Source organism: Mustela erminea, chromosome 4 (genome assembly GCF_009829155.1).
Source record: "Mustela erminea isolate mMusErm1 chromosome 4, mMusErm1.Pri, whole genome shotgun sequence".
Taxonomy (NCBI): Eukaryota; Metazoa; Chordata; class Mammalia; order Carnivora; family Mustelidae; genus Mustela; species Mustela erminea.
The window spans coordinates 151,131,363-151,158,660 of NC_045617.1; the positions used below are offsets into that span (position 1 = coordinate 151,131,363).

At 62.0% G+C, this 27,298-nt stretch overlaps 1 protein-coding gene across 2 annotated transcripts; it reads left to right on the forward strand.

The window, feature by feature from the left end:
- Positions 1-27,101, forward strand: GABBR1 (gamma-aminobutyric acid type B receptor subunit 1). 2 transcript variants are annotated; one of them, XM_032341290.1, is made up of 23 exons: positions 1-90; positions 503-596; positions 1,216-1,419; positions 2,169-2,354; positions 3,700-3,720; positions 5,010-5,170; positions 8,215-8,349; positions 8,614-8,784; positions 9,973-10,074; positions 10,623-10,688; positions 11,098-11,289; positions 16,681-16,923; positions 17,493-17,556; positions 19,173-19,250; positions 21,693-21,843; positions 22,250-22,382; positions 23,440-23,556; positions 23,645-23,752; positions 24,088-24,181; positions 24,716-24,843; positions 25,353-25,481; positions 25,625-25,768; positions 26,041-27,101. In XM_032341290.1, exons 2-23 carry the CDS (start codon positions 503-505, stop codon positions 26,212-26,214), a joined length of 2,895 nt encoding a protein of 964 aa, XP_032197181.1. In that variant the 5' UTR covers positions 1-90; the 3' UTR covers positions 26,215-27,101. The 2 variants fall into 2 exon arrangements, with proteins under 2 accessions (XP_032197181.1, XP_032197182.1); XM_032341291.1 differs by lacking the exon at positions 2,169-2,354.
- The last annotated feature ends 197 nt before the right edge of the window (positions 27,102-27,298 follow it).

Sequence of the window (27,298 nt, forward strand, 5' to 3'; positions counted from 1 at the left end):
GGAGGGGGAGCGGGAGCGGGAGGAGCGGCCGGGCCTGGGGCCTAGAGGCCGGGGAGCCGGGAAGCCGGGAAGCCGGGCCGGCGCGCCGAGGTAAGAGCCGGGCCGGGAGCCGGGCTCGGAGAGGGGCGCGCGGGGGAGGGCCGCGCCGGGGCGCGCGGGGCAGCGGCCGGGGCGCGCGGGGACGCGGGGCTCGGAGAGCCGCGGGGGCCGGGGGAGAGGAGGTGGTTAGAGGTGGAGTCCCGGGAGGGTGGGGGGCCGAGGGAGGCAGGAGGAGGGTGGGGACAGGCGCTCTCTCCTCCCCCCTCCCCGCGCCGGGCTCCGCCCCCGCCTCCTCCGCGGGGCGCGCGTCTGGTCCGCAGGCGGAGCCGGGTCGGAGCCGGGTCGGAGCCCGCGAGGCCGGGCGAGCGAGGCCGGGCGGCAGCACCCCACCCCCACCCCCGCGCGCCGGGCTGGGCCGCACCGGCGGAGCTCGGTCCGGTCCTCACGGCCGCCTGTCACTCAGATGCTGCTGCTGCTGCTGCTGCCGTTGCTGCCGCCGCTCTTCCTCCGGCCCCCGGGCGCGAGCGGGGCGCAGACCCCCAACGCCACCTCAGAAGGTGCGCCTTCTCCGGCGACCTCGGGCACCCCCACCACTCCGCTGTCCTTGCACCCCTTTTCTGGTCCTCATTACCATCCCGTCAGCCCTACATAGATAGCATCCCGGCCTGGCCATCCCGTCCGCCCGGCCCCACGTCAGCACCCCTGACCCCCTTCCCCTCACCCCGCCCCGACCCAGCACCCCTTCTTCTCTGCCCCACGTCACTGCATCGGCCACCTTTCGGTGACCCTGCATTGTTTTCTCGACCCCACCCCTCCTTCCTGCCCACACTGCTGCCGGGGTGGAGGGGAAGCCCCCTTTACTCTCCTAATTTACTCAGAAATCCTCTTATAGCCTGTTTGACCAGGCTCACCGGCACACTGTACCCTTTCACGAATTCCCAATCTTCCCACTACCCCAGACAGCGCGCTTCCCTCCTCACCTGTGAGCTCTCATTGTCCTTAGCCCTTGCTCAGGGCTCCCCGTCCTTTAGCCCAGGGTTCTGCACCCATCTCCCGCATCCACCTGGGGCTCTGGTCTGCCGCCTGCCCACTGACCACGCCCTAGGCTCCTGTGCTTCCCGAAGCTGACTCTGCCCGCCTCCCACCCCTCTCTGACTCCTGGGACTCACCCCTCAGGTTGCCAGATCATACACCCGCCTTGGGAAGGGGGCATCAGGTACAGGGGCCTGACCCGGGACCAGGTGAAGGCTATCAACTTCCTGCCCGTGGACTATGAGATAGAGTATGTGTGCCGGGGCGAGCGCGAGGTGGTGGGGCCCAAGGTCCGGAAGTGCCTGGCCAACGGCTCCTGGACGGACATGGACACGCCCAGCAGATGCGGTGAGTAGCCTGGGAAAGCCCCTCTTCTCTTCAAGACCCCTCGAACTTAGCATGATTGCTTACAAGTCAGCACTTTAAATCCACTGCAACAAAATCCAGATTTGTTCATGGAGCGGACACGGTGTGAGAAGGATTTTACTATGCGCACTTGGAGGGAGTCAAGTTAGCAGCGCACACCTTTCATTTCATCTCATCCTCCCTGCGTTAGGCCACGGACCCTCTGATAAAACGCTCATCTTGTGAGTTCTTTTCTTTGAGGAGGATTAGTGGCAGATTGTGCAAAAACACTCAGAAAGATTTCGTGGCATTTTTGAATACCTCTGTCTCCAACGCAGAGATCATATACACACAAAGCAAAACCCTGTTTGACATTAGTGTAAGTCACCTGTAACAAGGAGGGTAAATCTGATTGTGCATCTTAAGTTACATCCATCCGCCAGGGACCCGCCCACTGCCGGGGACCCGCCCCCTGCCGCTGACTTTGAACAGACCCCTTCTATGTGCTTATAGCTCCATCTCGGGTTCCTACCTCGGAAAGGCTTTTTCCTTTTCCTGCTGGTAATGTGTGGATGCTTACAGGCTTCAGGCGGGAATGGAAGCTAGAGAGGCAAGTCCTTTGCACCCCTGATTTCCTGCAGAGGAGGACGCTTGAGGCCCCAAGGCCTCATCGGAGGCCCCTCCCTGCTCTTTAAGGGGAAGGAGCCTTCCCCGACGTGCCTCTCTTTCTCATTTTTCGTATCTCTCCACAGTCCGAATCTGCTCCAAGTCCTATTTGGCCCTGGAGAACGGGAAGGTTTTCCTCACGGGTGGGGACCTCCCCGCTCTGGACGGAGCCCGGGTGGATTTCCGATGTGACCCTGACTTCCATCTTGTGGGCAGCTCCAGGAGCGTCTGTAGTCAGGGCCAGTGGAGCACTCCCAAGCCGCAGTGCCAGGGTGAGGGACTGGCCGCCTGCTTGCCGCCGAGGGCGCTTGCGGCGGACGGGAGCAGGGTGGGAAGGGCGGGCGGGAAAGGATGGGGAGCTGTGCGAGATGGGAGGCTGTGGGGGACTGGAGGTGAGAACCTAACTCTGCTTCCCTCCCACCTGTCTGCAGCCCCCTTCTGCAGCCCCAGTGCCCACTTTACCTACACTGGGGCTTCTTTCCTCGACCTCCCTCTTTTCATATCCCCTCCCTGCTCCCAAATCTTCACATGGTCTCTTTTCCTTTTTGAGTCTCGCCCTCTATTAACTTTCTTAAGGCTTGAATACTCCAGTTTCCCCTAGCCTCAGTCCCTTTCTCTAAACTTAGAACTTTCTATGCATAACTCTCCTCTACAACGGATTCCTCTCCGCTTGTTATATAACTGGATTATTGTAAAGACTCAGAAATAAATCATATGTCATACTTAGAAAAAATGTTAAGATTGGAAAGAATATCTGGGGTGGAAAATTATCAGGGTAAAAATTAAAAAGACTTAAAATTGGGGGCAGAACTGTCAGAGCACTAAGGACCACCCAGGGATGGGGGAGGGGCAAGGGACAGTCCTTTTCTGGAATTCTCAGACAACCCCCATCATTCCCAAGGGACTCGGTCTTGTGTCCAACCCCGTTTTTGGGCATTTCGTTCTGCAGGATCCCCCCTTTCCTGGGCACCCGGATTCTCCCTGTGTAGTCTTCTCTGAGGGATACAGGCATACCTCATGCTTCCCTCACTCTTGTAGACTCTTCCAACGTTCTGAACCTGGCTTTCCTCCCTCAATGCAATTATTCTGCGTGTAGTTTACCATTCCATTCCGGAAATTCAGAGCCCCAGCCGGGGGTGGGTTTACCATGAAGCTACTGCGGTTTCAGTGTCAGGGACCCTCATTGACACAGGGTTCTTCTTGTGCTGTAATATAATGTGTTCGCATGGTCATAGCTTTCGTAAGAAATGCAAAAGTAAGATTTTAAAGGCAATGGTTTAAAATCAATTGTATTTGTATTTTTTTCTCTTAAAGAGAGACCCCTGCATTTAATAATATTTAGGCTCCACAAAACCAGGATCTGCCCGTGTCTTAGCTGTTGGCACTCCTGTCTCAAATTCTGTTGTCCTATGAAAAATAAAAGAAGAAAACCGGCAGGTCCTGACCCACAGCCCCACCTTGCTCTTATCCCCAGGCACCCTCCCCTCAGAAACGCAGGCTTCTGCTCTACCCGGTCCTCTCCGGCCTGGACAGGTGTGGGAGGGGGCTGGGGATCTGGCCGGGGAAGCCGGGCGCCAGTGGTAACTCTTCTCTGATCCCCGTCTTTCCTGCTGCCAGTGAATCGAACGCCGCACTCAGGTGAGACCATAAACCCTCATCTCGCGCACTGCAACCCCCTCGCCCCCCACTCTTCACCCTCCATCCCCAGGGGTGCTGCCCCGAGGCTGTGGGGTCTCGTCCTTCTGCCCCCGACCCGCCCCCGTCCCAGTTCGCGGCCGGCCCCTTCTTTCCCTACCTGTTTTCTGCCTCCAGTGCCGGTTTTCTGCGAGGCCGCGGTCCCCCCCAACTCCCCGCTTGGCTGCCCTGCCCCGGGCTCCGCCTCCTCCCAGACTCCGCTCGGGCCAAAGGGCAGAGCCGGGCCGGCGGCGGGGGGCGCGGGCAGACCCCGGCCGCCCCGCGCTGCCATCTCCCCCCGGCCGGGCCTGGCGCTCCCCGCTTCGGCTCCTCCGCACGCCGTCCACCTTCCCCTTCTCGCAGCGCCCACCCCTTCCCGAGCTCTGTCTCCGCAGCCCCGGGTTCCCAGCCTCCGCCCCATCACTCCCCTTCACGCCACCCCCATCCCACCCAACCGCCTCTCTCCTAAGCCGCTGCCGTCGCCCTGTGCCCCGCACCCCCAGCCCGGCGCCCCAGCCGTCCGCACCCCGACTGAGACGCGCGCCCCTCCGCGGTCCTCCGCGTCTCCATCCCGGCGCCCCCGCGCTCCGGCCCTCCCCGCCCTCCCGGCACGCCCCTTCCCCTCTCGGCTCCTCCCCGGCCGCCCCTTAGGTGGGACCCCCCCTTCCCCGTCCGGGCCTCTTCCGCTGGGGGTCGCGTCCTCCGCCCCGCCCCGCCCCGCCCCGCCCCTCCGCCTGTCGTTCCCACGGCGGCGCGCGCCTCCCTCCCGCCCCTCCCCCCCGCAGCTGCCGCGCGCCGCGCGTGACGTCAGGGCCCCCTCCCCGCCCGCCGTCTCCTCCTCCTCCTCCTCCTCCTCCTCCTCCCCTCCGTCGGTCGGTCAGTCCGCGAGGAGAGTCCGCGGTGGAGGTGGCGGTGGCCGTGGCGGGAGCGGGAGCCGCGGGGGCCCTAGGAAGCCGACCTTCCCCGCTTCCCTGGGGCCCTCGCCCCCTCCTCCCTACACGAGCCGGGATGGAGGCGCCTCCTCGACGCCCCCTCAGCAGCCCTCCCCAGGAAAAGTGTCCCCCTTGAGCTCCTCCCCCTCCCCAGACAGCCCCTCTCCCTCCCGGCCATGGGTCCGGGGGTCCCCGCTCCCCGGGTGCGGTGGCCGCTGCCGCTGCTGGTGGTGATGGCGACGGGGGTGACTCCGGTGTGGGCCTCCCACTCCCCTCATCTCCCGCGGCCTCACCCGCGGGTCCCCCCGCACCCCTCCTCAGAACGGCGCGCAGTGTACATCGGGGCGCTGTTCCCCATGAGCGGGGGCTGGCCCGGGGGCCAGGCCTGCCAGCCCGCGGTGGAGATGGCGCTGGAGGACGTGAACAGCCGCAGGGACATCCTGCCGGACTATGAGCTCAAGCTCATCCACCACGACAGCAAGGTAGCCCCGGACGTGGGAGTGGGCGGGCGGCGGGGGTCTGGGGGGCAGGAGCCGGCCGCGCGCGCGCCTCGGTCCGAGGGACTCGGGATTGCGAAGCGGACCCCTCCCACGTGTGACTAGCGGGAGAGGGGCTGGGGGTGCGCAAGCCTGGGGACAGTCACAGGGGCTGCAGGTTCAAGATGAGGGTCTAGGGGCTTAGGAGGGTGAATCAGGCTGTGGCAGACCCTTCTGCTCCCCAGGACGCAGGGAAGTGGGGGGAGGGTTGGGGAGACTGGTGGTGGATTTAGGGTACAAGCTGATCTCGGTCGCGGCGAGTCCACTAACCCTGGGATGGGTTCCGGGGATGGAGGAGGTGTCAGGGGTGAGCTGGAGCACGGCTTCCGATTTACCATGGTAACAAGGTAATCTTGGCAGCAGGTTGGGACCGAATAAGGAAAAATTTGAGGGACTAGAGCGCTCTGGTTTATTTGTCACAACAAGCGGTGGGGTAGCTGTGAGCCCTGTCCTGCCGCGGATTCCCAGACTGTGGGATATCTGGCATACCATGTTCTGGAAGAGCGAATGGTCCGGGGCTGGGCAGAGGCACTGGGAGAATGAGCGGATTAGAGGTGCACGCAGGAGCCCTCCCAGTCGGGTGGGGAAAGGGGGGCGTCTGGACAGAGGCAGGAGAGGGAGCAGGAAAGAATGGCAGTAGGGCAGGGGGCCGATGAGGAGGTGTGGGGCAGAGCTCAGTTCTTGGGCGTTCTGTGGAACTTGGGTCTTAAGTTGAAATCTTCCTTACAGCCTTGTGGCCTCCAAGATATGAGGAGGAAAGTAGGCTGTAGGGGGAGGGCGGGGGGGGGGGGGAAGGGAAGGGAAGAACATCTGGGTCGGGGGGCACGGCGTGGCCCCATAAGACTCCTTTCCCACCCTGTCCCCTGTGAGTGACTGGGAGTGTGGGGACGGATGTGGCACAGGGGAGGAAGGAGACTTGGGACCTCAAGTTTACCTTCTCTGACGAGCAGCCCCAGCCCTCCACGGGGCGGGAGGAGAGGAGAGAGGAGGACCGAGGTGAGGTTGTGGTCATTTCTCCTGGGTGGACCCAGCATGTGTCCTCATTCTTTCGAGCAGCTGTCTGCATCGAGAAATAGGTTTGTGAGGGAGGAGCGGGCGGAGTGGGGTCGAAGGTGCGGTGCCTGGAGAAAAGAGAGCACACGGACTGTTGGCAGCTTGGAGAGAGGACCTCAACCCCCTCCCGACACTTTGGCAGGGATTTCCAAACTTCCGTGTACACAAGGTTCACCAGAGGCCTGGGTTTAGAACAGATTCGATGAACTCCATGGTCAGGAACGAATCCCAAGAATCTGCATTTTTACCAGTATTCGTTCTGTCCTGGTATGCCTAAGTAGCTGGCCCCAGGATCCTTGTCTGCGAGCAGCAGCACCCAGGGAAAAAAACGAGGTGTTGTCGGAGAGGCAGGAGAGGAGCAGAGGGTCGGGTCTGCTGGAGGTGGGAGCCTGCAGAGAGAAACTGGGAGGGATGGGTGCCAGGGTCAGGAGAGGGGGTCCCAGGGGTCCTGGGAGCCCCATAGCCCCGTGTGTGAGCTCTGTGCCAGGGGAGTCCCCGGAGGTGCTGGGGAGCAGATGGGGGGCCTGGGAGAAGGGAGACGGGAGAGAACCTGGAAGAAGCAGGGAGGGAGAGCGGAAAGCAGGCACACTGGCACGTGCGGTTTCCTGCCCGCAAATCCGGAGGCTTCGCAGAAGACAGAGCGGAGGAGAGGCGGAGAGGAAGTCTCCTGGGGAGGGGGTGCGAATCAGGGAATCTGCAGGGAGGCCCTGAGTGTGCAAGAGAGAGAGTCGGGGAGGAAGGAGCAGAGCCCGGGGTCAGCCTGCGTCCTCGCCCTGTGCGTGTGTGGTAGGTGCTCTTACGTGTCCCTGTTCCCGCCACCCTTTCCCAGGCTGCAGGGGTACTGGGCTAGGATCTGGGGTAACGTGCTAGGGCAGTGTGGGACGGTAGGGTCCAAGAATGGCCGAGATGGTCCGAGAAGCCAGGTGGGAGGGCAGAATCTTCACAAACACCCCTTCGCTGGGGGTGGGTTGGGGTGGGGGGCCGCAGAGGTTGCTTCCTGCTCTGCCAGCGCCCCTTCTCCAGCTGCCCACGGTGTCTCAAATGTCAGGCCCCAGTGGGAAGTGAGCAGGCTCTAGGGGCCTTCCTTATTCCTGCGTGGCCGTCCCCAGCCCCCTGTGCCGCCTGCCCTGGCTCCCCACGGCCTTCCGTTTCTCCTCGACTTCCTCTGGGGCTCCAGCAGCTTCTGAAATGTCGTCCTCCAGCAGGAGGGGAACAGGCAGGGGGCACCACGCGGCTCTTCCTCCTCATGCCCCTTCCCTCCCGGCTCTCTGCATTGTTTACTTTCCCCATCTCCCTGCCCCTCCCTCAGGCACCCCTAAAAGCATCTGGTTTGTTGAGAACCTCACGCTGTGTGTTCTCCCCAGGTCTTCCTGCCCTGTTTCTCCCCCACTGCCACCCCCTCCAAAGCGCCTCTTTTTCCAATGGACCCGTCAAATGTCAGGGCCCAGCAGGAGGGGAGGGAGAGCCAAGCACGACTCCCTAGTGACCTTGTTCCCTGTTGTCCTCGTGTTTATTATCACTAGCCTGGAAAAGAGAGGAGCAGGGGACCAGCAGGGGCCAACGGAGAGGGAGTTTGCAGAGGCGGAAGAGGACTTTCCATAGCTGGGCTCTGAGGAGGCTGTCTGCGGACTTGGGGGGTTCATTCCTGCAGACTCTTTCCTAAAACTCGCAGACCTTGGGAGCTTAGAAACATGGGGAAGGGGACAGGGTGACAGAGGAAGGGAGGAAAGGTGGTCTTCGCGGTGATCGTGGTGGAGGTGTGCGCAGGAGAGGACGGGGTGAGGGCGCAGGGGAGACGAGGGGCGGGCTTGGGACGTGAGGGGAGCCCAGAGACTGGACAGGGAGGAGAAGAACGTGGTGCTGATGACGGGGGCGGGGGGTACTTGAGAAGTGACTGGATTGCTGGGGACCCCCGACGCTTACCCCTCCCCCTTCAGTGTGACCCAGGCCAAGCCACCAAGTACCTGTATGAGCTGCTCTACAATGACCCCATCAAGATCATCCTTATGCCCGGCTGCAGCTCCGTGTCCACGCTCGTGGCCGAGGCTGCCAGGATGTGGAACCTCATCGTGGTAGGCCGGGCTGGAGGGCTGAGAATGGGGGTTGCCGGGGTGGGGGGGGGCACTCCCGGGACTCCCAGGCCGTTGCGGCCTCGTCCGGCGGTGGCCCGATGGCCGCAGCTCCCCGCTCTTCCTCAGCGGGACCTGAGCTGCGGGCCCGTGGGCCGTGGGAGCCGCTGCACACAGGGCCGAGGTGGGCGGGAGGCTTGGGGCAGCCAGCAGGGTCGCAGAGGAGCTCTGGGCGAGCCTGTCCCGCACCATGTCCCTGTGCTTCAGCTTTCCTACGGCTCCAGCTCACCGGCCCTGTCCAACCGGCAGCGCTTTCCCACATTCTTTCGAACTCATCCGTCCGCCACGCTGCACAACCCCACGCGCGTGAAGCTCTTTGAGAAGTGGGGTTGGAGGAGGATCGCCACCATCCAGCAGACCACGGAGGTCTTCACCTCGGTGAGCAGGCCTGCGTCGCCGGCCCCGCGCCCGGAGCGTGGCCAGGGCTCCTCCCGGGCGCAAGAGCCTGCTCCTTTCTTCTCTTCTCTTTTCTAATATTTGTCTTTATTTATTTCGCGGAGAGAGAGGGAGAGTGTGTGTGTGCACACGAGCAGGGGGAGGGGCGCTGGGAGAGGGAGAGGGAGAGGCAGGCTCGCAGCCGAGCAGGGACCCCGATGCCAGGCTGGATCCTGGGATCGAAACCTGAGCCGAAGCCGGACCCTTAACCGACTGAGCCACCCTGGTGCCCAGAGAACCTGTTTCTTTATCGAAAGCAAACACATTCTGAGTGGTTAAGTGCATGTTCTCTCTGGAGCCAGAGGAGTAAACAGAGTTAGGTTTTCAGGATCCTTTCCAAGTTTTTGGTTTTTAGGACACGTTTTTCCCTTTGATGCTCCCTTTCCCAGACAGGTAGACCCAAAATGACCCACTTCCATTAAAGTAGGTTCACTCCAAAGTTGATGTAAGAGAGGGAGTATAAGATACGAACAAATTCCAGACCCTCGGTGTGTGTGTGAGGGAGAGAGAGAGAGAGAGAGAGAAGGAACAGTGAGAACAGAAGGGAACAGAGAAGGAGGCAGAGAACGGAAAAGGGAGGGGGGCGGAGAGACAGGAGGCGCGGGAGCGGGAGAGGAAATGCAGGGCTGGGCGCTGGAGAAGACAGGCCGGTCCTCTCACGTCTCCCCGTTCGGACGCCCCACCCTCCTTGCGTTCAGTGTGAGGCAGCTGCAGCTGCACCCCCTGGAAGCCTCCCCCAGTCCCTCCGCGATTCAGGGCGTCCTTCTCCGACGCCTCTGTCCGCGCTTCTGGCCCTTGAGCGGAGACGTGCTGTGCGCACCAGACCGGTCGCTCTCTCTGCGTCGTCTCTCCTTCCCCTGCCCTCGCTGCCTGGTGGGAGTGGGGTGAGCGGCGCCACTTCCCGGGACACAGACCCACGGGAGGGGCTCCCGCGCGCCTTCCTGGGTTCAGTCTGGATCCCGAGGCCGCAGATGCTGTCCTTGCCGCCCTCCCCGGCCCGGGACAGGCGTGCCGGGAGCACGGTTCAGAGCTGCCCCTCCTCCTGCTCGTGCAGTCCCCACCTATGCTCTCTGCTCTTGACCCCACTGCACGCCCCACATCTTCTGCATTTCCTGCTCATTCCCACCCAAGACTCTGGACGACCTCGAGGAGCGAGTGAAGGAGGCTGGAATCGAGATCACTTTCCGCCAGAGCTTCTTTTCCGACCCGGCTGTGCCCGTCAAGAACCTGAAGGTGTGCTGCTTGGGAGTGGGGGGCTCCGCCCGTGGAGGGGCCAGGTGGGGGGGATGGAGAGGGATCGGAGAGGAGAACCAGGCAGGGGCACGTGGGTTTCGTTTGTTTGTTTTTTGTTTTTCTATGTCCCACTATAATTAGCATATAACATCGTATAAGCTTGAGGTGTGCGAAGCGTTGGTGGGTGAGTTTTCATGTACGCACATGCACAGTGTGCGGCCGTGCGTCCTGGGAGGAGTCGCACTGTGCCTCGTGTGCAGTCACACATCACACACGGGGGACAGACGGTGCCGCGTAAGCCGACCGTTGGCGGGACGCATGGGTGTGCAGCAGTGCGGTTGTGGGACTGCCGCCCTCGCGTGCGCCGGCAGCTCCGTTCCGTCGCAGAGTTCCGGTTCGGGCACATTTCTTCTCATCGTCTACTTGGCACTTGCCCAGCACCCCGTGAGCAGACCCTGCACTGAGCTCTCCGGGGCAGGGAATCCAAGGGGTGGAAGTGCTTGGGAGTTTCCGGGCGGCTCTTCGGAGCTGTTTCTCTCTCTCTGTAGCGCCAGGATGCCCGAATCATCGTGGGACTTTTCTATGAGACCGAAGCCCGGAAAGTGTTTTGTGAGGTAGAGTTGGCCTCCGGAGCGGGAGGGGCCTGGGTGGGCTCTGCCCCGGGCTGTCTGATGGGGTCTCTCTGCTCGGGTCGGTAGCCGGCGGTTGGAGGCGATGGTCAGTATGACGTCCCTGTCTCTCGGCTCCGACTCCGTCTCTTGGCTTCTCGCACCCAGCACGTTCTCCGGATCTCCGTTTCCTCCCCCTTAGTGTTCCCGCAGGATCCCCCGGACCCCATCTTTCCTGACCGGCTGGGGAGGAGCTTAGAAGGAGGAGTCCCCGAGCGGCTCCTACGCCCGCCAGGACTTGTAGCGTCCTCTCTGCAGTTCTCTGCTTTCTGATTCCCGAGAGGCTGGATCGCGTCAAGGGGATTAGGCCAGAAGGAGCCCCAGAGCCCCAGCCCTGCTCGTTCTCTGCACCCAGGTGTACAAGGAGCGGCTCTTCGGGAAGAAGTACGTCTGGTTCCTCATCGGGTGGTACGCTGACAACTGGTTCAAGATCTACGATCCGTCCATCAACTGCACCGTGGACGAGATGACCCAGGCCGTGGAAGGCCACATCACCACCGAGATCGTCATGCTGAACCCTGCCAACACCCGCAGCATCTCCAACATGGTGAGCGCGGGGGCGGGGCGGGAGTGGGGGCGGGTGTGGGAGTGGACCGCACAGGCCCAGGAGGGCACGCGGGCTTGTGGGCACCGCGCTACCTGCGGCTTCCACCTCTGCTCTGACTTCCTTGAGCAGGAACAACAGAGAGAGGGTCAGGAGTGGTGTGTGTGCGCGGCCCCTGAGGAGCGGAAGGGCTGTTACCGTGGCAACGAGGAGCGGTTGGAGAGAAGTCAAAGGAGGGAGAGGCGTTGGCGACAACACAAACGAGTGTGCACGCACACCTTGACACGAGGGCTGTTCCCGAGCAGGGGTGCAGACGCGGGTGCACGCACACCTTGACACGAGGGCTGTTCCCGAGCAGGGGTGCAGACGCGGGTGCACGCACACCTTGACACGAGGGCTGTTCCCGAGCAGGGGTGCAGACGCGGGTGCACGCACACCTTGACACGAGGGCTGTTCCCGAGCAGGAATGCGGTTTGTTTTCTCAGGGACTTCGCGTCCTTTGCAGTTGCTTAATCCTCACTCCTAACTGATACTCAATTAGCTTGGCTCCTGATGTTTTTTTTAATGATCCTTTTTTAGAATTTTAAATGTACAAGGGACTTTTGAAATCCGTTTGTTCCCGGGAGCTGATTGGTGACAGGTCTGGGGCTAGCAGCCATGTCGTCTGATCCGGGAAGGCCGGGCAGCCGGCAGGCGAGGGGCACGAGTGAGCGCGGCACGCGGCCGAGGCTCTGTTCTGCTCAGGGTTCTGGCTGGCAGAAGACGGGGATCTTGGGCGAGCTGAGGAGGCAGCCTCCGTGTCTGCGTATTTTTGCCAGGGGTACCCCAGGCCTGGAAGACCTGTTTTGGGAAGCACACTAGGGGCGAGTTCATGGTTGTAAAGCCCCAAATAGACCCGATTGAAAACAGAGGTGTTGTCATAATTGCTTTTGCGCAGTAACCCAGGAATCAGGGAGCTGGTTGCTGTGACCTCCCGGCCAAGCTGGCTGGGGGTTTCTCGTGTCCATTCTGCGAACCAGGAAACTGACGCAGAGAGGTTGAGGGACTTGGCCCAGGCTCCGAAACTGCTGAGTGGGGAAGCCAGAACTGACCCCATTTGAGTCTAACTCCAAACCCCTCTGCCATGTTGCTGCCATGGGGCACCTGGAAGCCCGACAGAAGAGCCTGTGCCTTTGCCGGCGACACTGTCTGGCAGGCGGCAGCTCCTGAGCCAGGGAAGAAGACGACTCAGGCCGTCTGTCCTCGTGGTGGACTGTGTCCGCAGACTCTGATTGTGGACACTGTCCTGGGGAGTTCTGAGGGACTTCATGTTTCAGATATCGTGGTTGAAACATAGCCTGGAAGATTCTGGAGGGTCACTTCCCTGTAGATCACCTGAGAAGCGAGTCATCCGGGAGACCTTCAGAAGTAAAGGAGCTGGCCCCAAAGCCGAGAGGCCTATCGGCACCCCGAGCCCGGGACCTGCCCCACAGCAGGGAGCTAAAGGAGCCCCTGGCAGGGAGCAGGGACCGGGGGAGGGGTGTGGATGGACGTCTGGGCTCTGGAGCTGACTGCGCCGGAGGGTCGTCTTTCTGGCTCTGGGTCTATAGAGAAACGTGGTGCCTTTGGGGCCCTAGAGCTTCTAGGGACAGCAGGTCTGCATGGTCGCTGGAAGTGCCCAGTGAGAGAGAGAGGATTTTCCAGGGGGCAGAGCAGTCGTAAGGACTGAGCAGGGAAGAGATGGTGGATGCATCAGGCAGGCCCAGGAGAGGGAGATGAGAAGCTAGGGCTGGACCTGGGACCCAGAGCGACGCAGACTGGGTCTGGAAGAGAAGCAGAGCTGCTGTCCCTTCATTTGGGCCCTCGTGCTCCGACGTTACTGGCCTGGAGGGTGGGTGAGGACAGATTACTGGGCTCTTCCTTCACAAGTCCTGATGCGGGGGGTCTGGGCCTTTCCAGCAGGTTCCCTAGTGCTGTTGATGCTGCTGATCTGAGGCCACATTTTGAGAACTGTTGGCCAGAGCAATGTCCAGAGACAGTTTGGTCGTCACAACCGGCGTCTAGCGGGTGAAGGGGCATGCTTCCCGGCAGCCTGTAGTGCAGAGGTCCGTGCCCCACAGCAAGGCGTTCTCCTGATCCGAATGTCAGTCGTGCAGGGATGGAGAAACCCTGGCTTAGAAAGGAGCCCGGCGTGGGAGATTGGGTTGGAGTGGTTTTGGGGACCCATGATGGCTCTGGGCTAGAGGGGCAGCTGGGAGGTGGCCTTACCTGGAGATGACATTCTCTTCCAGTTCTCACAGGTTGGGGCAGAGGTCCCGTCAGATCTTGGTACAGTCTGAAATCAGAAGCTGCCTCAGGATGTACACTCGAGGTCAAGGTCAGGCACCCCTCCCACAGACGCAGCCGGCAGGGGCGACAGAAAATGAGGGTCATAATGCTGCCCTTGATTACTTACTGATTTCTGTGGGTTGTGGAATTTTCGCTCTTTACTTTTTCTGGAGCTGCTTCGCCATGTTTCCACCTGGAAATTTGCAGTGGTATCTTTGCAGGCCCGAGGGGGAACGATTTTTGGGGTAAGCATGTTTGTCGAGCGGCCTGGAGCCGGGGAAGAGTCGAAGGTCTGGGTGGGGAGAGCACCGTGCAGGCTGCGTGAATCCCTTTCCATCGGAGGTTCTCGTGGCCCGGCGTGGACGTCGACCTGGAGATGGGACAGACTCGTGAGGGACCACTCGGAAGGCGGCCGCGGCCAGCGGCCGAGCAGGCGCTCTCGGGCAGGGAGGCAGTCAGCGTGCCGCGGCGACGCGAGGGTCCTGGGAAGATTGAGGGCACAGAGGCCGGGCTGCATGGGCTTGAGTCCCAGCCCTGCCACGCACGGGCACTCCCGGCAAGCTAAACTCTATGTGCCTGTTTCTATCTACGAATACCTTGAAACATGGGAAAATGCCTGGAACACTGTAAGGAAATATAAATGTTAGGTCTTCTTCTTATTTTTATTTTTTTGAAAAAGATTTTATTTATTTATTTGACAGAGACACAGGGAGAGAGAGACCACAAGCAGCGGGAGTGGGAGAGGGAGAAGCTGGCTTCCCACTGAGCAGGGAGCCCGAGGTGGGGCTCCATCCCAGGACCCCAGGATCATGACCTGAGCCAAAGGCAGATGCCTAACGACTGAGCCACCCAGGTGCCCCCTATTATTATTATTATTATTATTATTATAATTAAGACTGCTCTGTGTAGGCACTGATGGTCTTAATGAAACATTTCAAGAGGAGCGCCTGGGTGGCTCAGTCAGTTAAGCATCTGCCTTTGGCTCAGGCTGTGATCCCAGGGATCGGGCTTCCTGCTCCGTGAGAAGCTGCTGCTTCCTCTCCTCTCCCCCTGCCTGTGTTTCCTCTCTCCCTGTGTCTGTCTCTGTCGTCAAAGAAATAAGTAAAATCTTTATTTATTTTTAATTTTTTAAAAGATTTTTATTTCTTTATCTGACATAGACAGAGATCACAAGTCAGCAGAGAGGCAGAGAGAGAGGAGGAAGCAGGCTCCCCGCTGAGCAGGGAGCCCGATGTGGGGACTCGATCCCAGGACCCTGAGATCATGACCTGAGCCGAAGGCAGAGGCTTAACCCACTGAGCCACCCAGGCGCCCCAATAAATAAAATCTTAAAAAAACCCAAAAGAAACGTTTCAGTGGAAGAATTAAGAGGACTTGCTGAGTCCAAGCCTTCAATCTCATGTACTGGGAAGTGTTGGGGAGTGAGGGAAAGTGGAGCCTCGTCTTAGACATTTTAAATTTTGGATTATTGATCTTAGAGCTCCAGTTGGAGACCCAGGACACGAGATGCCGAGCTGGACTGTAGGTCTGAGCACATGACGAACGGGAGGCTGAGGGCAGGGAGACTTGCAAAGACAAACTGCGACTTGACTTTATTTATACCCAGCGTTTTCTCTATGTTGTGGTTTTCCGTAGCAGCTCTTCGAGGTAGGCAGTGTCGTCCCCGTTCTAAAGCTGAATGACCACCCAGTGCAGGTTCCTAACTCGTTTGAGGTCCCTCAGCAGACGGGTGGATGGGTTGGACCTGAGATCCATCCGTGCATCTGTTTATCTGCCCCGTGGACATTTTTAAAACTTTTTTAGAGCGGACAGAGTCTGCAGCAGAACTGAGCGCAGGGCGCTCCGGGACCGCACACTTGGACGGCGTCCGCCGTCGGCAGCACTGCCCTCAGAGTGCTCCCACCCGGAGTGCGTGGTCTGGGCGGTGCCTTCCATGCGGGAGACAGGTGCACGGTCCCACGGACCACCGCACACGCCACACACAGTAGCTCCCTGCCGCGATGCAGCGGGCGTGATGCAGTGGGTGTGGTCGGTCTGGGGCCAGGCACGGTGCCGGGAGCAGAGGTGTGCAGGGGGACGGGCCGCGGTCCTGGCCTCCCGCTTTTGGAGCAGCAGATGTGGTCGGTCCCGGGCTGGTTTTCCAAGGCTGTTTCCGCATGGTCTGTGCCTTGCCCTCCCCTGTCCCGTGTCTTCAAAAAGTTCAGTAGAGAGACAAGTGGGCAGGGCACGGGGAACAGATTTTTTTGTATTCTTCATCTGCTCCCGCCTTCCTTAGAGGGTGAGGCTGTTGGTACATCCCAGATCTCGCCCTGTCTGTTACGGCTGCCTTGCCGAGAGGGGGCCGCCGAGCCTTTCCTTGTGTGGCTTCTGGGAGGTCAGAAAGCCCAGGTGTGTTTTTCTCCATTGCACAGTGGACATTTCCAAACCCTTGAGCAATTTACCTGTGGTTTTTAGCCAAATGAGGTCATTGCCAGGTATAGAAATTCAGGTCTCTTGACCCATTTCATGGGAGAGTTACAGGAGCTGTCCTGTCTTCAGCTTTCTTGGAGAACAAAGATAGGGGGTGGGGAGGGTGGGCAGGGCCTGAACACCAGCTTTCAATCGCGTGAAGAGTGCCTCTGGGGCCCCATCTCCCGAGAACCCTCCAGGGCCTGGGAGCTGAAAGCAGGGGAGAGCACTCAGGGAGGTAGTGCGCTGCTTGGGTCCGGCGAGGAAGGCTCTGCGGGGGCCCCTCTAGGCTGCTGTAGAATCGCAGGGGCTGTGAGGTGCCGGGTCCGGCCCACGGAGAACGTCTGAGCCCCGGGGGACGTCGCCATGCAGGCCCACCTCTCCTTTCTTCTGCCGTCTGTTGTGCAGTGTCCACTCCTTACAACTTTGGCTCCAGTTCTGGGCCAGCGGCTGTGTGCCGAGGCTCCTGGGCCACCTCACCCCAGCTCCAGTCCAGCCCCTCCAAGTCCAGCTTTCAAAGTTCCGTGTGCTCCCTCCGACGGCACAACTCCAACCCTCTGTTGGATTACAGGGCTGCAGCCGGGTTGGGAGTGTGCCCCGCGCCCCCGCCAACCGTCCGCCCCATCCTTCCCTCCGCAGACGTCCCAGGAGTTTGTGGAGAAACTGACCAAGAGGCTCAAGAGACACCCCGAGGAGACGGGTGGCTTCCAGGAGGCGCCGCTGGCCTACGACGCCATCTGGGCCTTGGCGCTGGCCCTGAACAAGACGTCCGGTGGGGGCGGCCGCTCCGGCGTGCGCCTGGAAGACTTCAACTATAACAACCAGACCATTACCGACCAGATCTACCGGGCGATGAACTCCTCGTCCTTCGAGGGCGTCTCTGTGAGTGGCGGCGGTCTCCCCGACGCTCCCCTGCGCTCCCCCGAGAGGGCGCGCTCCCTCCTGTCCTGTGTTCGTGTTCACCTGCGGGATCGGTCTCAGACCCCCCGGCCAGAAAAACCCGCAGGAGGCAAGAGGGGAAGATGCTGTTTTCCATTTCTTTCAGCTTCTCCCTCATGGATTTTCAGTCCAGATATTTATGAGTCAGATGAGAATCACAGGATTTTAAAGGAGGAGACAGTCTGAGCGGTCACCTGTCCCTCTCCAAGCGGGGAGAACAGTGGGGTGCCACACCTGGGTCCCACAGCCGCAGGCCGGGGCTCCTGGGGCTCTGTCCGGGGACGCTTCCCACTCAAATCCCATGGGGGAAGCTTCTTTTCCAAAGAAAGAGTGTTTCTAAAATCTAGGGTATGGGCATCTGGGGTATGTCCTATATGCAGGCAAATTCCATAAATAGAATTCATTCAGAGGCTCAGTGACATCAAACACATAAGGATCCAGAGAGGCCCTGACGCTCTCTCCTGGCTCCCGCTTTTATCACCTTTGCCGCCTCCGCATGTTCCCGCACGCAGGGTCACGTGGTGTTTGATGCCAGCGGCTCCCGGATGGCCTGGACCCTCATCGAGCAGCTGCAGGGTGAGTTCAGGAGTGTGGGGGCTCATGGGGTCAGGCGGTGCAGGGTGAGCGCAGGGGTGGGGGCCCATGGGGTCAGGCGGTGCAGGGTGAGCGCAGGGGTGCGTGGGGCCCGCAGGGTTGGGCGGTGCAGGGTGAGCGCAGGGGTGCGTGGGGCCCGCAGGGTTGGGCGGTGCATGGAGAGCGCAGGGGTGCGTGGGGCCCGCAGGGTTGGGCGGTGCAGGGTGAGCGCAGGGGTGCGGGGGGCCCGCAGGGTTGGGCGGTGCAGGGTGAGCGCAGGGGTGCGGGGGGCCCGCAGGGTTGGGCGGTGCAGGGTGAGCGCAGGGGTGCGTGGGGCCCGCAGGGTTGGGCGGTGCAGGGTGAGCACAGGGGTGCGTGGGGCCCGCGGGGTCAGGCGGTGCAGGGTGAGCGCAGGGGTGGGGGCCCATGAGGTCAGGCGGTGCAGGGTGAGCGCCGGGGTGCGGGGGGGCCCGCAGGGTCAGGCGGTGCAGGGTGAGCGCAGGGGTGCGGGGGGCCCGCGGGGTTGGGCGGTGCATGGTGAGCGCAGGGGTGGGGGGCCACGGGGTCTGGCGGTGGCAGGTTGAGCGCAGGGGTGCGGGCTGAGGTCTGGTGGCCCCGCCCGAGGACGGAGATCGGGAGGGTGGCTTGTGCGTGCCCATCTGCCCTTCTCTTTGAACGGGTTCGTCAAGTGTTTACCTAATAAGAAGAGTAGAAAGCTCAGTGGGGGTGGGGGGTGCCCAGGACTGGGAAGGGGCAGACACACTGCCTTCCTCCAGGGGCTTCCCTTGTGATTTCGGAAATTTCCCTTTGGGGGCCTGGCTCTGAGGGGCTAACCCCTGTCAGGTGCAGCCTGCGGACTCCAGGCGAGCGGAGTCTGGCAGAGCTGCTATTTTTAGAGGAAACCTACTGCATTTCCTTGCTGTCTAAGCAAGCTTTTCTGATTCTCGGGTCTCCTGTGTGGTCTGGCTTTCCTCACTTGTATCTCCTTAAACGTCAGCACACACGTGTCTGCCGAGCCTCTGCCGGTCGGACTGTCCCCACGCCTCCCGGAGCGTGCCCTCTCCTCCCCGCTCCCAGCGGTCCGCAGAGCCTCCTTGTGGCCCAAACCCCAGGGCTGTGGGGTGGCTTCTGAGGGAAAAGTTCTGGAACAGGAATTCGTAGGGATGGCTGAACTACCCCCCACCTCATGGCTCTAAGAGGCAGATGCAACTTTCCAAGGAATTAGAACCCAAGCCAACAGAAGAGAAATTTCTAAAATTAAAATGAAAGCCATGGGGAAAATAGATCCTGTGATTCTGTCTGTCATGAGAGGGAGAATCAGCAGAGATGTCGCAGGCTTCCGAAGCCAGAATCGAAGTGCGAGACGATCGGCAGGAGAGGCGTGAGGCTGAGCAGTGGCGTCTCCCCAGAGGCCTCCCCATGAGGCCTCCCCAGAGGCCTCCCCATGAGCCTTGGCAGACACCTTGCATTGCCCGTCAGCCAGGTGGCTGACTCGAGAGCCCTCCTGTCCTCCCAGGGACCCCTCGGGGGCTCAGACGCAAGCGGGGAGAGAGACTTGAGGGGAGGGAGAAGCTCGGGCCTGGGCTGGGCTCTTCAGCCTTCCGTTGTCTCCCGCCCAGGGGGCAGCTACAAGAAGATCGGCTACTATGACAGCACCAAGGACGATCTTTCCTGGTCCAAAACGGACAAGTGGATCGGTAAGCGGGTCCTGTCTGTATTCTTCTTCGGTGCCTCTGAGCAAGCAAGACCAAGTGTTGTGCATGTGAACGAAGCTGGGGTGGCAGGTGCCATCCGCTGGAAACGTGCCAAGGAGATGGGCCGGGGTCCGGGCTAAGACGTTGGTGGGGTATGTTTTTGAAGAGGGAGCGATGCACTAGCAAAAGTAATGCGCCGCTCAGGTACTAGATCAGAGATTCGGGCGCATAGAGGGTGGCTGGGAAACCCCGTTTGGGTCTCCCACATGTTCTGGTACCTTGATCTATCTGGACCAGCTACTGGAGCTTGGAGTTGCCTCTTCATCCTTCTCAGGAAACTAGTTGCTTAAATTATAGGAGAGGTTGCAAAACCTCCTGGAGTGTCTTCCCCTCAAATGTGCTTTTTGTTTTTTATTTTTATTTTTTTATTTTATTTTTTAATTTTTTTTATTTGACAGACAGAGATCACAAGTAGGCAGAGAGGCAGGCAGAGAGAGAGAGAGGAGGAAGCAGGCTTCCCGCTGAGCAGAGAGCCCGATGTGGGGCTCGATCCCAGGACCCTGGGACCATGACCTGAGCTGAAGGCAGAGGCTTTAACCCTCTGAGCCACCCAGGCACCCTCGAATGTGCTTTTTAAAGAGGCAAAGTAAAAGCAAGTGTTGCTCGTGCACTTCGCGGGCCAAACGACCGGCAGTGGGAAGGACACTCCCGGTGGACAGGAGGAAGGACCTGCCGCTGAATCGGGCCGGGCGCATCAGGGACGGAGCCAGCTGCCAGCTGCCCTACCCCACTGGAAGCTGGTAGCTGCTGGCACTGCTGGAGTTCGGACATGTTTTTTTATAATTTGAATTTAGGACAGTATTCTCTACTGCTATAAATGCTGCATGGCCTAAATTATGCTTCTCTTTTTAAAGCTAAGCAAATTGAAATTAGGTTTTTTTTTTTTTTTTTTTTTTTTTTTTTTTTTTTTTTGCTGTGAACTCGTTGACAAATCTGAGTTTCCTCTTGAGAATCGCTAGAAGACACGGTTGGGAACATCACCCTGCCAGGGTTGAAGCTCCCAGGTCGGGTTGTCTTCCTGGGGTCCGGAGGCCAGGCAGGGTACTTCGAAGTCTTAGCTTTGTGATTCCACAACCGTCGTCTGCAGCTTTTGGGATCTGAGTTCCGAGAGACTCACGAATGTCACCTCTCGGCCGTTCCCTTCTTTCCCTCCCAGTTCCTTTGCTGTCGAAAAGACACAAATCACAGAACAGACACTACCAGAAACACCCCAGCTTTGGTGACACATCTTGGCCCCCAGCTCCATTCCCACCTCTCCCTTCCGACTGCTTCCTGAGACCCCGCCACCCCGGGCCGGGCAGCATTGCTCCGCAGCACCCCCACTCAGCATTAAGGGCAGCAAGGGCCCCACGTCCTTAGGGCTAGAGACAGGTGTCCCTTGCCCCTTCCTCTGCCTCATCGTCATTTCCTTGTCCCCTCCCCTTACTTCCTAGTGTCATGCAGGAGAGACCCACCAGCTGACCAGACCCCTCCCCAGGGCCACACAGGAGGGACTCCCCCCAGCTGACCAGACCCTCTCCCCAGGGTCATGCAGGAGAGACCCACCAGCAGACCAGACCCCTCCCCAGGGTCATGCAGGAGGGGCCCCCAGCTGACCAGACCCCTCCCCAGGGCCACACAGGAGGGACCCCTGCAGCTGACCAGACCCTCTCCCCCATGGTCTTGCAGGAGGGACTCCCCCCAGCTAACCAGACCCTCTCCCCCATGGTCTTGCAGGAGGGTCCCCCCAGCTGACCAGACCCTCCCCCAGGGCCACGCAGGAGGGGTCCCCAGCTGACCAGACCCTCCCCCAGGGCCACGCAGGAGGGGCCCCCAGCTGACCAGAACCCTCCACCAGGGCCATGCAGGAGGGGCCCCCAGCTGACCCGAACCCTCCACCAGGGCCATGCAGGAGGGGCCCCCAGCTGACCAGACCCCTCCCCCATGGTCATGCAGGAGGGGCTCCCCAGCTGACCAGAACCCTCCCCCATGGTCATGCAGGAGGGGCTCCCCAGCTGACTAGACCCCTCCCCAGGGCCACACAGGAGGGGCCTCCAGCTGACCAGACCCCTCCCCCAGGGCCATGCAGGAGGGACTCCCCCCAGCTGACCAGACCCTCTCCCCCATGGTCTTGCAGGAGGGGCCCCCCAGCTGACCAGACCCCTCCACCAGGGCCATGCAGGAGGGGCCCCCAGCTGACCAGACCCTCCCCCAGGGCCACACAGGAGGGGCCCCCAGCTGACCAGACCCCTCCACCAGGGCCACGCAGGAGGGGCCCCCAGCTGACCAGACCCCTCCACCAGGGCCACGCAGGAGGGGCCCCCAGCTGACCAGACCCCTCCCTCAGGGCCATGCAGGAGGGGCCCCCAGCTGACTAGACCCCCTCTTACCCCTAATGCCATGCAGGAGGGGCCCCCCCGGCTGACCAGACCCTTGTCATCAAGACATTCCGCTTCATGTCCCAGAAACTCTTCATCTCGGTCTCTGTGCTGTCCAGCCTGGGCATCGTCCTGGCTGTGGTGTGTCTGTCGTTTAATATCTACAACTCTCACGTCCGGTAAGTTTCCTTTTGGACGCTGTCCTCCTGCTCTCTGCCCTCGGAGACCGTGAGCATGCCCCTGGCAGGGACTGAGATGACACTGGTGTGACTGCCACGTCGTGGGGGGGCGACGCGTCCACTCTGGCCTGTGCCTTCCCAGTGACCGTGACCACCAAAGGGGGAAACCAGACACATCCCAGCTGCAGAGCAGCTCACCCACAACTACCAACTTCTTGGGGGACACCACGGGGGCTCTGCTCCATGTGTGCAGGTGCGGGTGCTGGGAGCCCCCAGCCCGCCCCCGCTGGGCCCTGGCCCAGGCTGCGCCGGCTGGGGCAGGCCCCATGGCTCTGGAGAGCAGGGCCTCCCAGAAGAAGAGGTTAATTCTGCTCCTCGCCCTCCTCCTCTCCCGCCTCTGCCCTAGTTACATCCAGAACTCCCAGCCCAACTTGAACAATCTGACTGCTGTGGGCTGCTCCCTGGCGCTGGCGGCTGTCTTCCCCCTCGGGCTGGATGGTTACCACATCGGGAGAAGCCAGTTCCCCTTCGTCTGCCAGGTGAGGAGGAGGCGGGCAGACTCGCCGTGGACCCTGGCTTTCCCCGCTTGGGAGCCGCTCCTGGAGGCGCTGGGCGCGGCCTTTCCCGCACTGTCCCTGCTCCCCCAGTCTCTGTGGGCTGCCTCCCTTCTTCCCACCCTGCAGACCTTTCTGCTGGGTGGCTCTAGCCAGTTCCAAGGTTGCCATGGCCTGCCTCATGGAGGGGGGCGCTCGGGCGCGGGAAGGGTCTGCACAAAGAACCCTTCAATACTGGCATCTTGGCTGCGGGCTGAGGACGGAGCCCAGGAACTGTGTGTGCACTCCTGGGGGAAGGGCAGAGGCAGGGACTGGACCTGAGAGCAGGGGGCGGGGGGCGGGAATGAGGTGCATGCTTGGTTTTGGGGTGTGGGAGGTCCTGGGGCTCTGGGAAAGGCTGGCTTCTGTGGCCACACGTGTGCAGCTCTGTTATGCCGGTGGGACACAGCCCCTGTCCCCGCCCGTCTGTACTCATCCATCCTGGGCCTTCTCCTCACCGTTCAGCTGGGCACGTGGTGTTGGCACACACAAGCACACTTCCCCAGAGGCTGTCGCCCCCAGAGAAATGAGTGGGCCGCGGGAGTGGGCACACTGACCTCCGGGGTGTGTGAGAGGTCTGCGCAGCAGAGGGGCCCGCTGGGGACCGGCTCAGGCGTAGCTGGACCGGCACCGGAGTATCAAGGATGTGCGGGCCTTCCTCAGCGGGAGGCGCGGGGGGGTCACTCAGGTGGCCTGCGGGGGTCGAACAGCCAGTCGATGAGGCGAGCCGTCGGCGAGGCCGCAGCCTGGCGGGAGGAAAGGGCAAGGAGCCGCCAGCAGGGGCTGTGCGGTGGAGAGTGTGCCGCCGCACCGCACCCCCGGGCCAGGGGGGTTCCGCAGGAGACTGTCGCAAGGAGGCCCTGCCGGCAGAGGAGGGGTGGGTGGGAGGAAGCTGCTGGAGGCAGAGAGACCCACTCTCCACTCGCCGGCCCGTGTGCACCCCCGTGGCGCCTGACTGCATCGCTTTGCGCACGGTTGTGCCCTGCTCCCTCTCCTGTCCTAGGCGCGCCTCTGGCTCCTGGGTCTGGGCTTTAGTCTGGGCTACGGCTCCATGTTCACCAAGATCTGGTGGGTCCACACGGTCTTCACGAAGAAGGAGGAGAAGAAGGAGTGGAGAAAGGTGAGCTGCTGCTGCTCCTCGGCCCGCAGGCCCCTGGCTCTCGGGGCTCAGAGGGTCCCCGACCTGCCGGTGCTCTGTGTCCACCCAGACCCTGGAACCCTGGAAGCTGTACGCCACCGTGGGCCTGCTGGTGGGCATGGACGTCCTCACTCTCGCCATCTGGCAGATCGTGGACCCCTTGCACCGGACCATCGAGGTACCCGTTGAGAGGAGGCCCTGGGGGCCGGGGCCTCTGCACGCCTGGGGACCCAGGAGGAGAGCCGCCTCCCCGTGCCCTGAGGAGGCCCAGTGCGGGTGGGGAGGCAGGGGGTGGGGATCCCGGAAGGATGCGAAGACGTCCCAGGCCTCATGGAAAGCCAGGAACACGCCCTTCTGAGGTTCTCGCGAAAGCACTCCCGGGCCTAGAGTGGGGCCTGACTTCTGTGCTGAGGGCCGCCTGGGAAAGAGGAGGCCGAGCTGGGCATCAGGACTGAGCAGAGGTGGGGCAGGGCGGGTGACCAGGGTCTCCCCGGGGCCCCGTTTCTCCCTTAGACTTTCGCCAAGGAGGAGCCGAAGGAAGACATCGACGTGTCCATCCTGCCGCAGCTGGAGCACTGCAGCTCCAGGAAGATGAACACGTGGCTCGGTGCGCGGCCGGGGGAGGGCCGGCGCCGGAGGGCCCGCGGGAGGAGGGAGGCCTTGCCCTGATCCTTTCTGGGAGGGAGGGAGAGCCGGTCTTCTTCCGTGAGGAGCCGGGGGGTGTAAAGCAGGCTTGGGGCAGAGCTGGGGGCAGAGTGGCCCGTGGGGACTGCCTGACCCCATCCGTCTGGCCGGCTCCCTAGAGAGCGAGCAGGACGGGGAGGCCCCGGGAGGGCCTGCACCCTGGTGCGGGGTCAGAAAGGGCAAGGCCGCCCTCCGCCGGGAGGGTGAGGGCCGGGACGTAGCATGGCCGACGCCAGCTCTCCGAAGCCGTCTTCCTCCGTCCCATGAGGAAGCCGGGACGACGGGACAAGTCGCGGGGACAGGCGGAGACAGGTGTGCTAGGTCAGGGGGGCCGATCGGAAAGGAGCCGCTTCACCCGGGGAGCTCGAAGCTGGAGCAGCAGTGGGTGGCGGGCCTGGAGGGCCGGGCCGAGTGGTCGCCTGGAGGTCTTGTCGCCAAGCGGCCGCCTCCGTCCCAGGCATCTTCTACGGCTCCAAGGGGCTGCTGCTGCTGCTCGGCATTTTCCTTGCCTACGAGACCAAGAGCGTGTCTACGGAGAAGATCAACGACCACCGGGCCGTGGGCATGGCCATCTACAACGTGGCGGTGAGCCTGGAGCCCTGGTGCTGACCCCAGGGCCGCTGGGGAGGAGTCGGGGCTGGCACCCGTGGGCGGGAGTCTGAAGAAGCCTCTTAGGGCCTCGGGTCTGTAAAGCTCTGCCCGGTGGGGAAAGCCCTGCACAGACACTTAACAGCTCTGCCCGGGGCACACGAAGCAGACATTACCGCCCCCGCACGGGTGAGGAAGCAGAGTGGGGAGGTGAGATGCCATGTCCCCGGCTCCCAGGCTGGAATCCGAGTCCGCTTCCGGCCAGAGTGCCCGGACGCTCAGCGCTCAGGGACTCTGCGTGGGCCAGTGCGAGGATCCCAGCACGTCTGCTTTGAGGGAGGGGCTGACCTGGAGCGGGACGTGGTCTGGGCTTCTTCCCGCTCTGGAGTTGAGGGTGGCCTGGGGTCTGGGGCCTTCAGCGATGGGAAGTTCCCCCAGGACCTGTCCTCATGGGCTCCCTCCTGGGGGAGGAAAGCCTGGAGGCCCCCAACACGGTGCACCCGCAGGTCCTGTGCCTCATCACTGCCCCGGTCACCATGATCCTGTCCAGCCAGCAGGACGCAGCCTTCGCCTTTGCGTCCCTTGCCATAGTGTTCTCCTCCTACATCACTCTGGTCGTGCTCTTCGTGCCCAAGGTGAGGCGGTCCCCGCTTCCGTCCCCGCAGCCCAGCCCTGCTTCCTGGGAGCCTCTCCTGCTCCTACCCTCAGGAGGGGCCCCACGGGCCTCACCACCGGCTGGTCCCGCTCCCCCGTCTCATGTGCAATCCCCGGCCCCCAGATGCGCAGGCTGATCACCCGGGGCGAGTGGCAGTCGGAGGCGCAGGACACCATGAAGACAGGCTCCTCCACTAACAACAACGAGGAGGAGAAATCCCGGCTGTTGGAGAAGGAGAACCGGGAGCTGGAGAAGATCATTGCTGAGGTGTGGGGGCGCTGGGGGCGCTGGGGGTGAGGGGCGCCGGCACAAATCTGTGGGCATGGGCCTCTCCCCCCTCCCCTGCCTCCCACTCCTCATTGCCCTGGTCCCTCCTCACCTGATGCCTCTCTTTGCTGCATCGCTCCTGGTGCCCCATGTTGGCGTCTGCTGTCCGTCCTGGCGGCCCTCCCCCGCCCCCGCCCACACCCCACAGTCTTCTCTGCGAGCCCCTCCTCACTTCCCCTTCATGCAACCTCTCCCGATCTCTCTTCCTGCAGAAAGAGGAGCGAGTCTCCGAGCTGCGCCATCAGCTTCGGTCTCGGCAGCAGCTGCGCCCCCGGCGCCACCCCTCGACGCCCCCAGACCCCTCGGGGGGCCTGCCCAGGGGGCCCCATGAGCCCCCGGACAGGCTCAGCTGTGACGGGAGCCGGGTTCATTTGCTGTACAAGTGAGGGCCCCGGGGACCGGGGAGGGGCTGGGAGGAAGGCCTCCTCTGTGGGTCTGGGATCGGCTGGGTCCCCAGGACTGCAGACCCGGCGCGTTGGCTCTCGCGCGCTGGCAGTTTTCCGACAGCCGCGCTGGCCGGTTTGTGCCTGGCTGCAGCTTCCTGCCCCGCCGCACCGCGCCCCTTCCCCTCCCCCCGTGCCCGCCGCAGCCTGGTCTCCTGCCTCCCGCCCACCCTTCCCGCTCTGCCAGCTTCGTCCCCCTGGAGGTGCCCGCCTCCACCCCGTGCGTGCTCACACTTCCCGACACACACGCGCGTGTGCATGCGTGCTCACACGTGCCTCTCCCTCCGGCGCTCACGTGTGTGCCCTGTCCTTGCCTCCCTCCTGCGCTCGGGGCCCCTGCGCCCGTTGGGTGCCGAGCGGAGGCTTTCCCCACCAGCGCACATCCGTGTTTCCCCCTGCGTTCCCCCGTGTGTGCTCATGGAACCCGGGTTCCCTGCCTTTGCTCCTTAAGACCTTTGTATCCTCCTAGCAGAGCCCGAGGCCCGCACGCTCCGCAGCTCACACCCTCACGTGCTTTCTGCTTGAACCCCCACCCCGCCGTCGTGCTCATGTCCACGCTACGTCCACGCTCCGCGTCCTTCCCAGGGCTGCTCCCTTTGGTTTTGTGTTTTTCTGGGGGGACTTGAGGGAGAAGGAATGGGGGCAGGCTTGGGGAGCTGCTTCCAGCAGACAGTTGGTGAGAATCCCAACCGCAGGAAGGCTCCCCAACCCCGACGGCTGGCAGGGACAGACGGAGCCACCGGGCAGGAGGGGGCATCCCTTCCATGCCAAGGCATCTCTTGGGGAGGGATCTCCCCCAGTCTCAATAAACCAGTGAACCGTGTGACTCAGCGGCTCGTCCCTTACTGTGAGCAGACTGGGCTTCGGTCCAAGGAGGGAGGCTCGGGGGTCTCTATGTTAGGGTAAAGGCCCTGGGGTACAGGGGTTCAAAGAGGCATTGCGTTGGTCCACTGAGGGCCTCGCGGGGCCACGCAGGACAGGGTTAGGCTGAAACAAGTGAGTGACAGCATTAGAGCTTCCAAGTGTG

Bases quoted from the DNA above. Each gene is read 5' to 3' on its own strand.
- GABBR1 (XM_032341290.1), top strand. From the start codon at position 503: ATGCTGCTGCTGCTGCTGCTGCCGTTGCTGCCGCCGCTCTTCCTCCGG. The intron at 8,785-9,972 runs GTGAGCAGGCCT...TTCCCACCCAAG, and splicing joins CCACGGAGGTCTTCACCTCG to ACTCTGGACGACCTCGAGGA. The intron at 24,182-24,715 runs GTGCGCGGCCGG...CCTCCGTCCCAG, and splicing joins GAAGATGAACACGTGGCTCG to GCATCTTCTACGGCTCCAAG.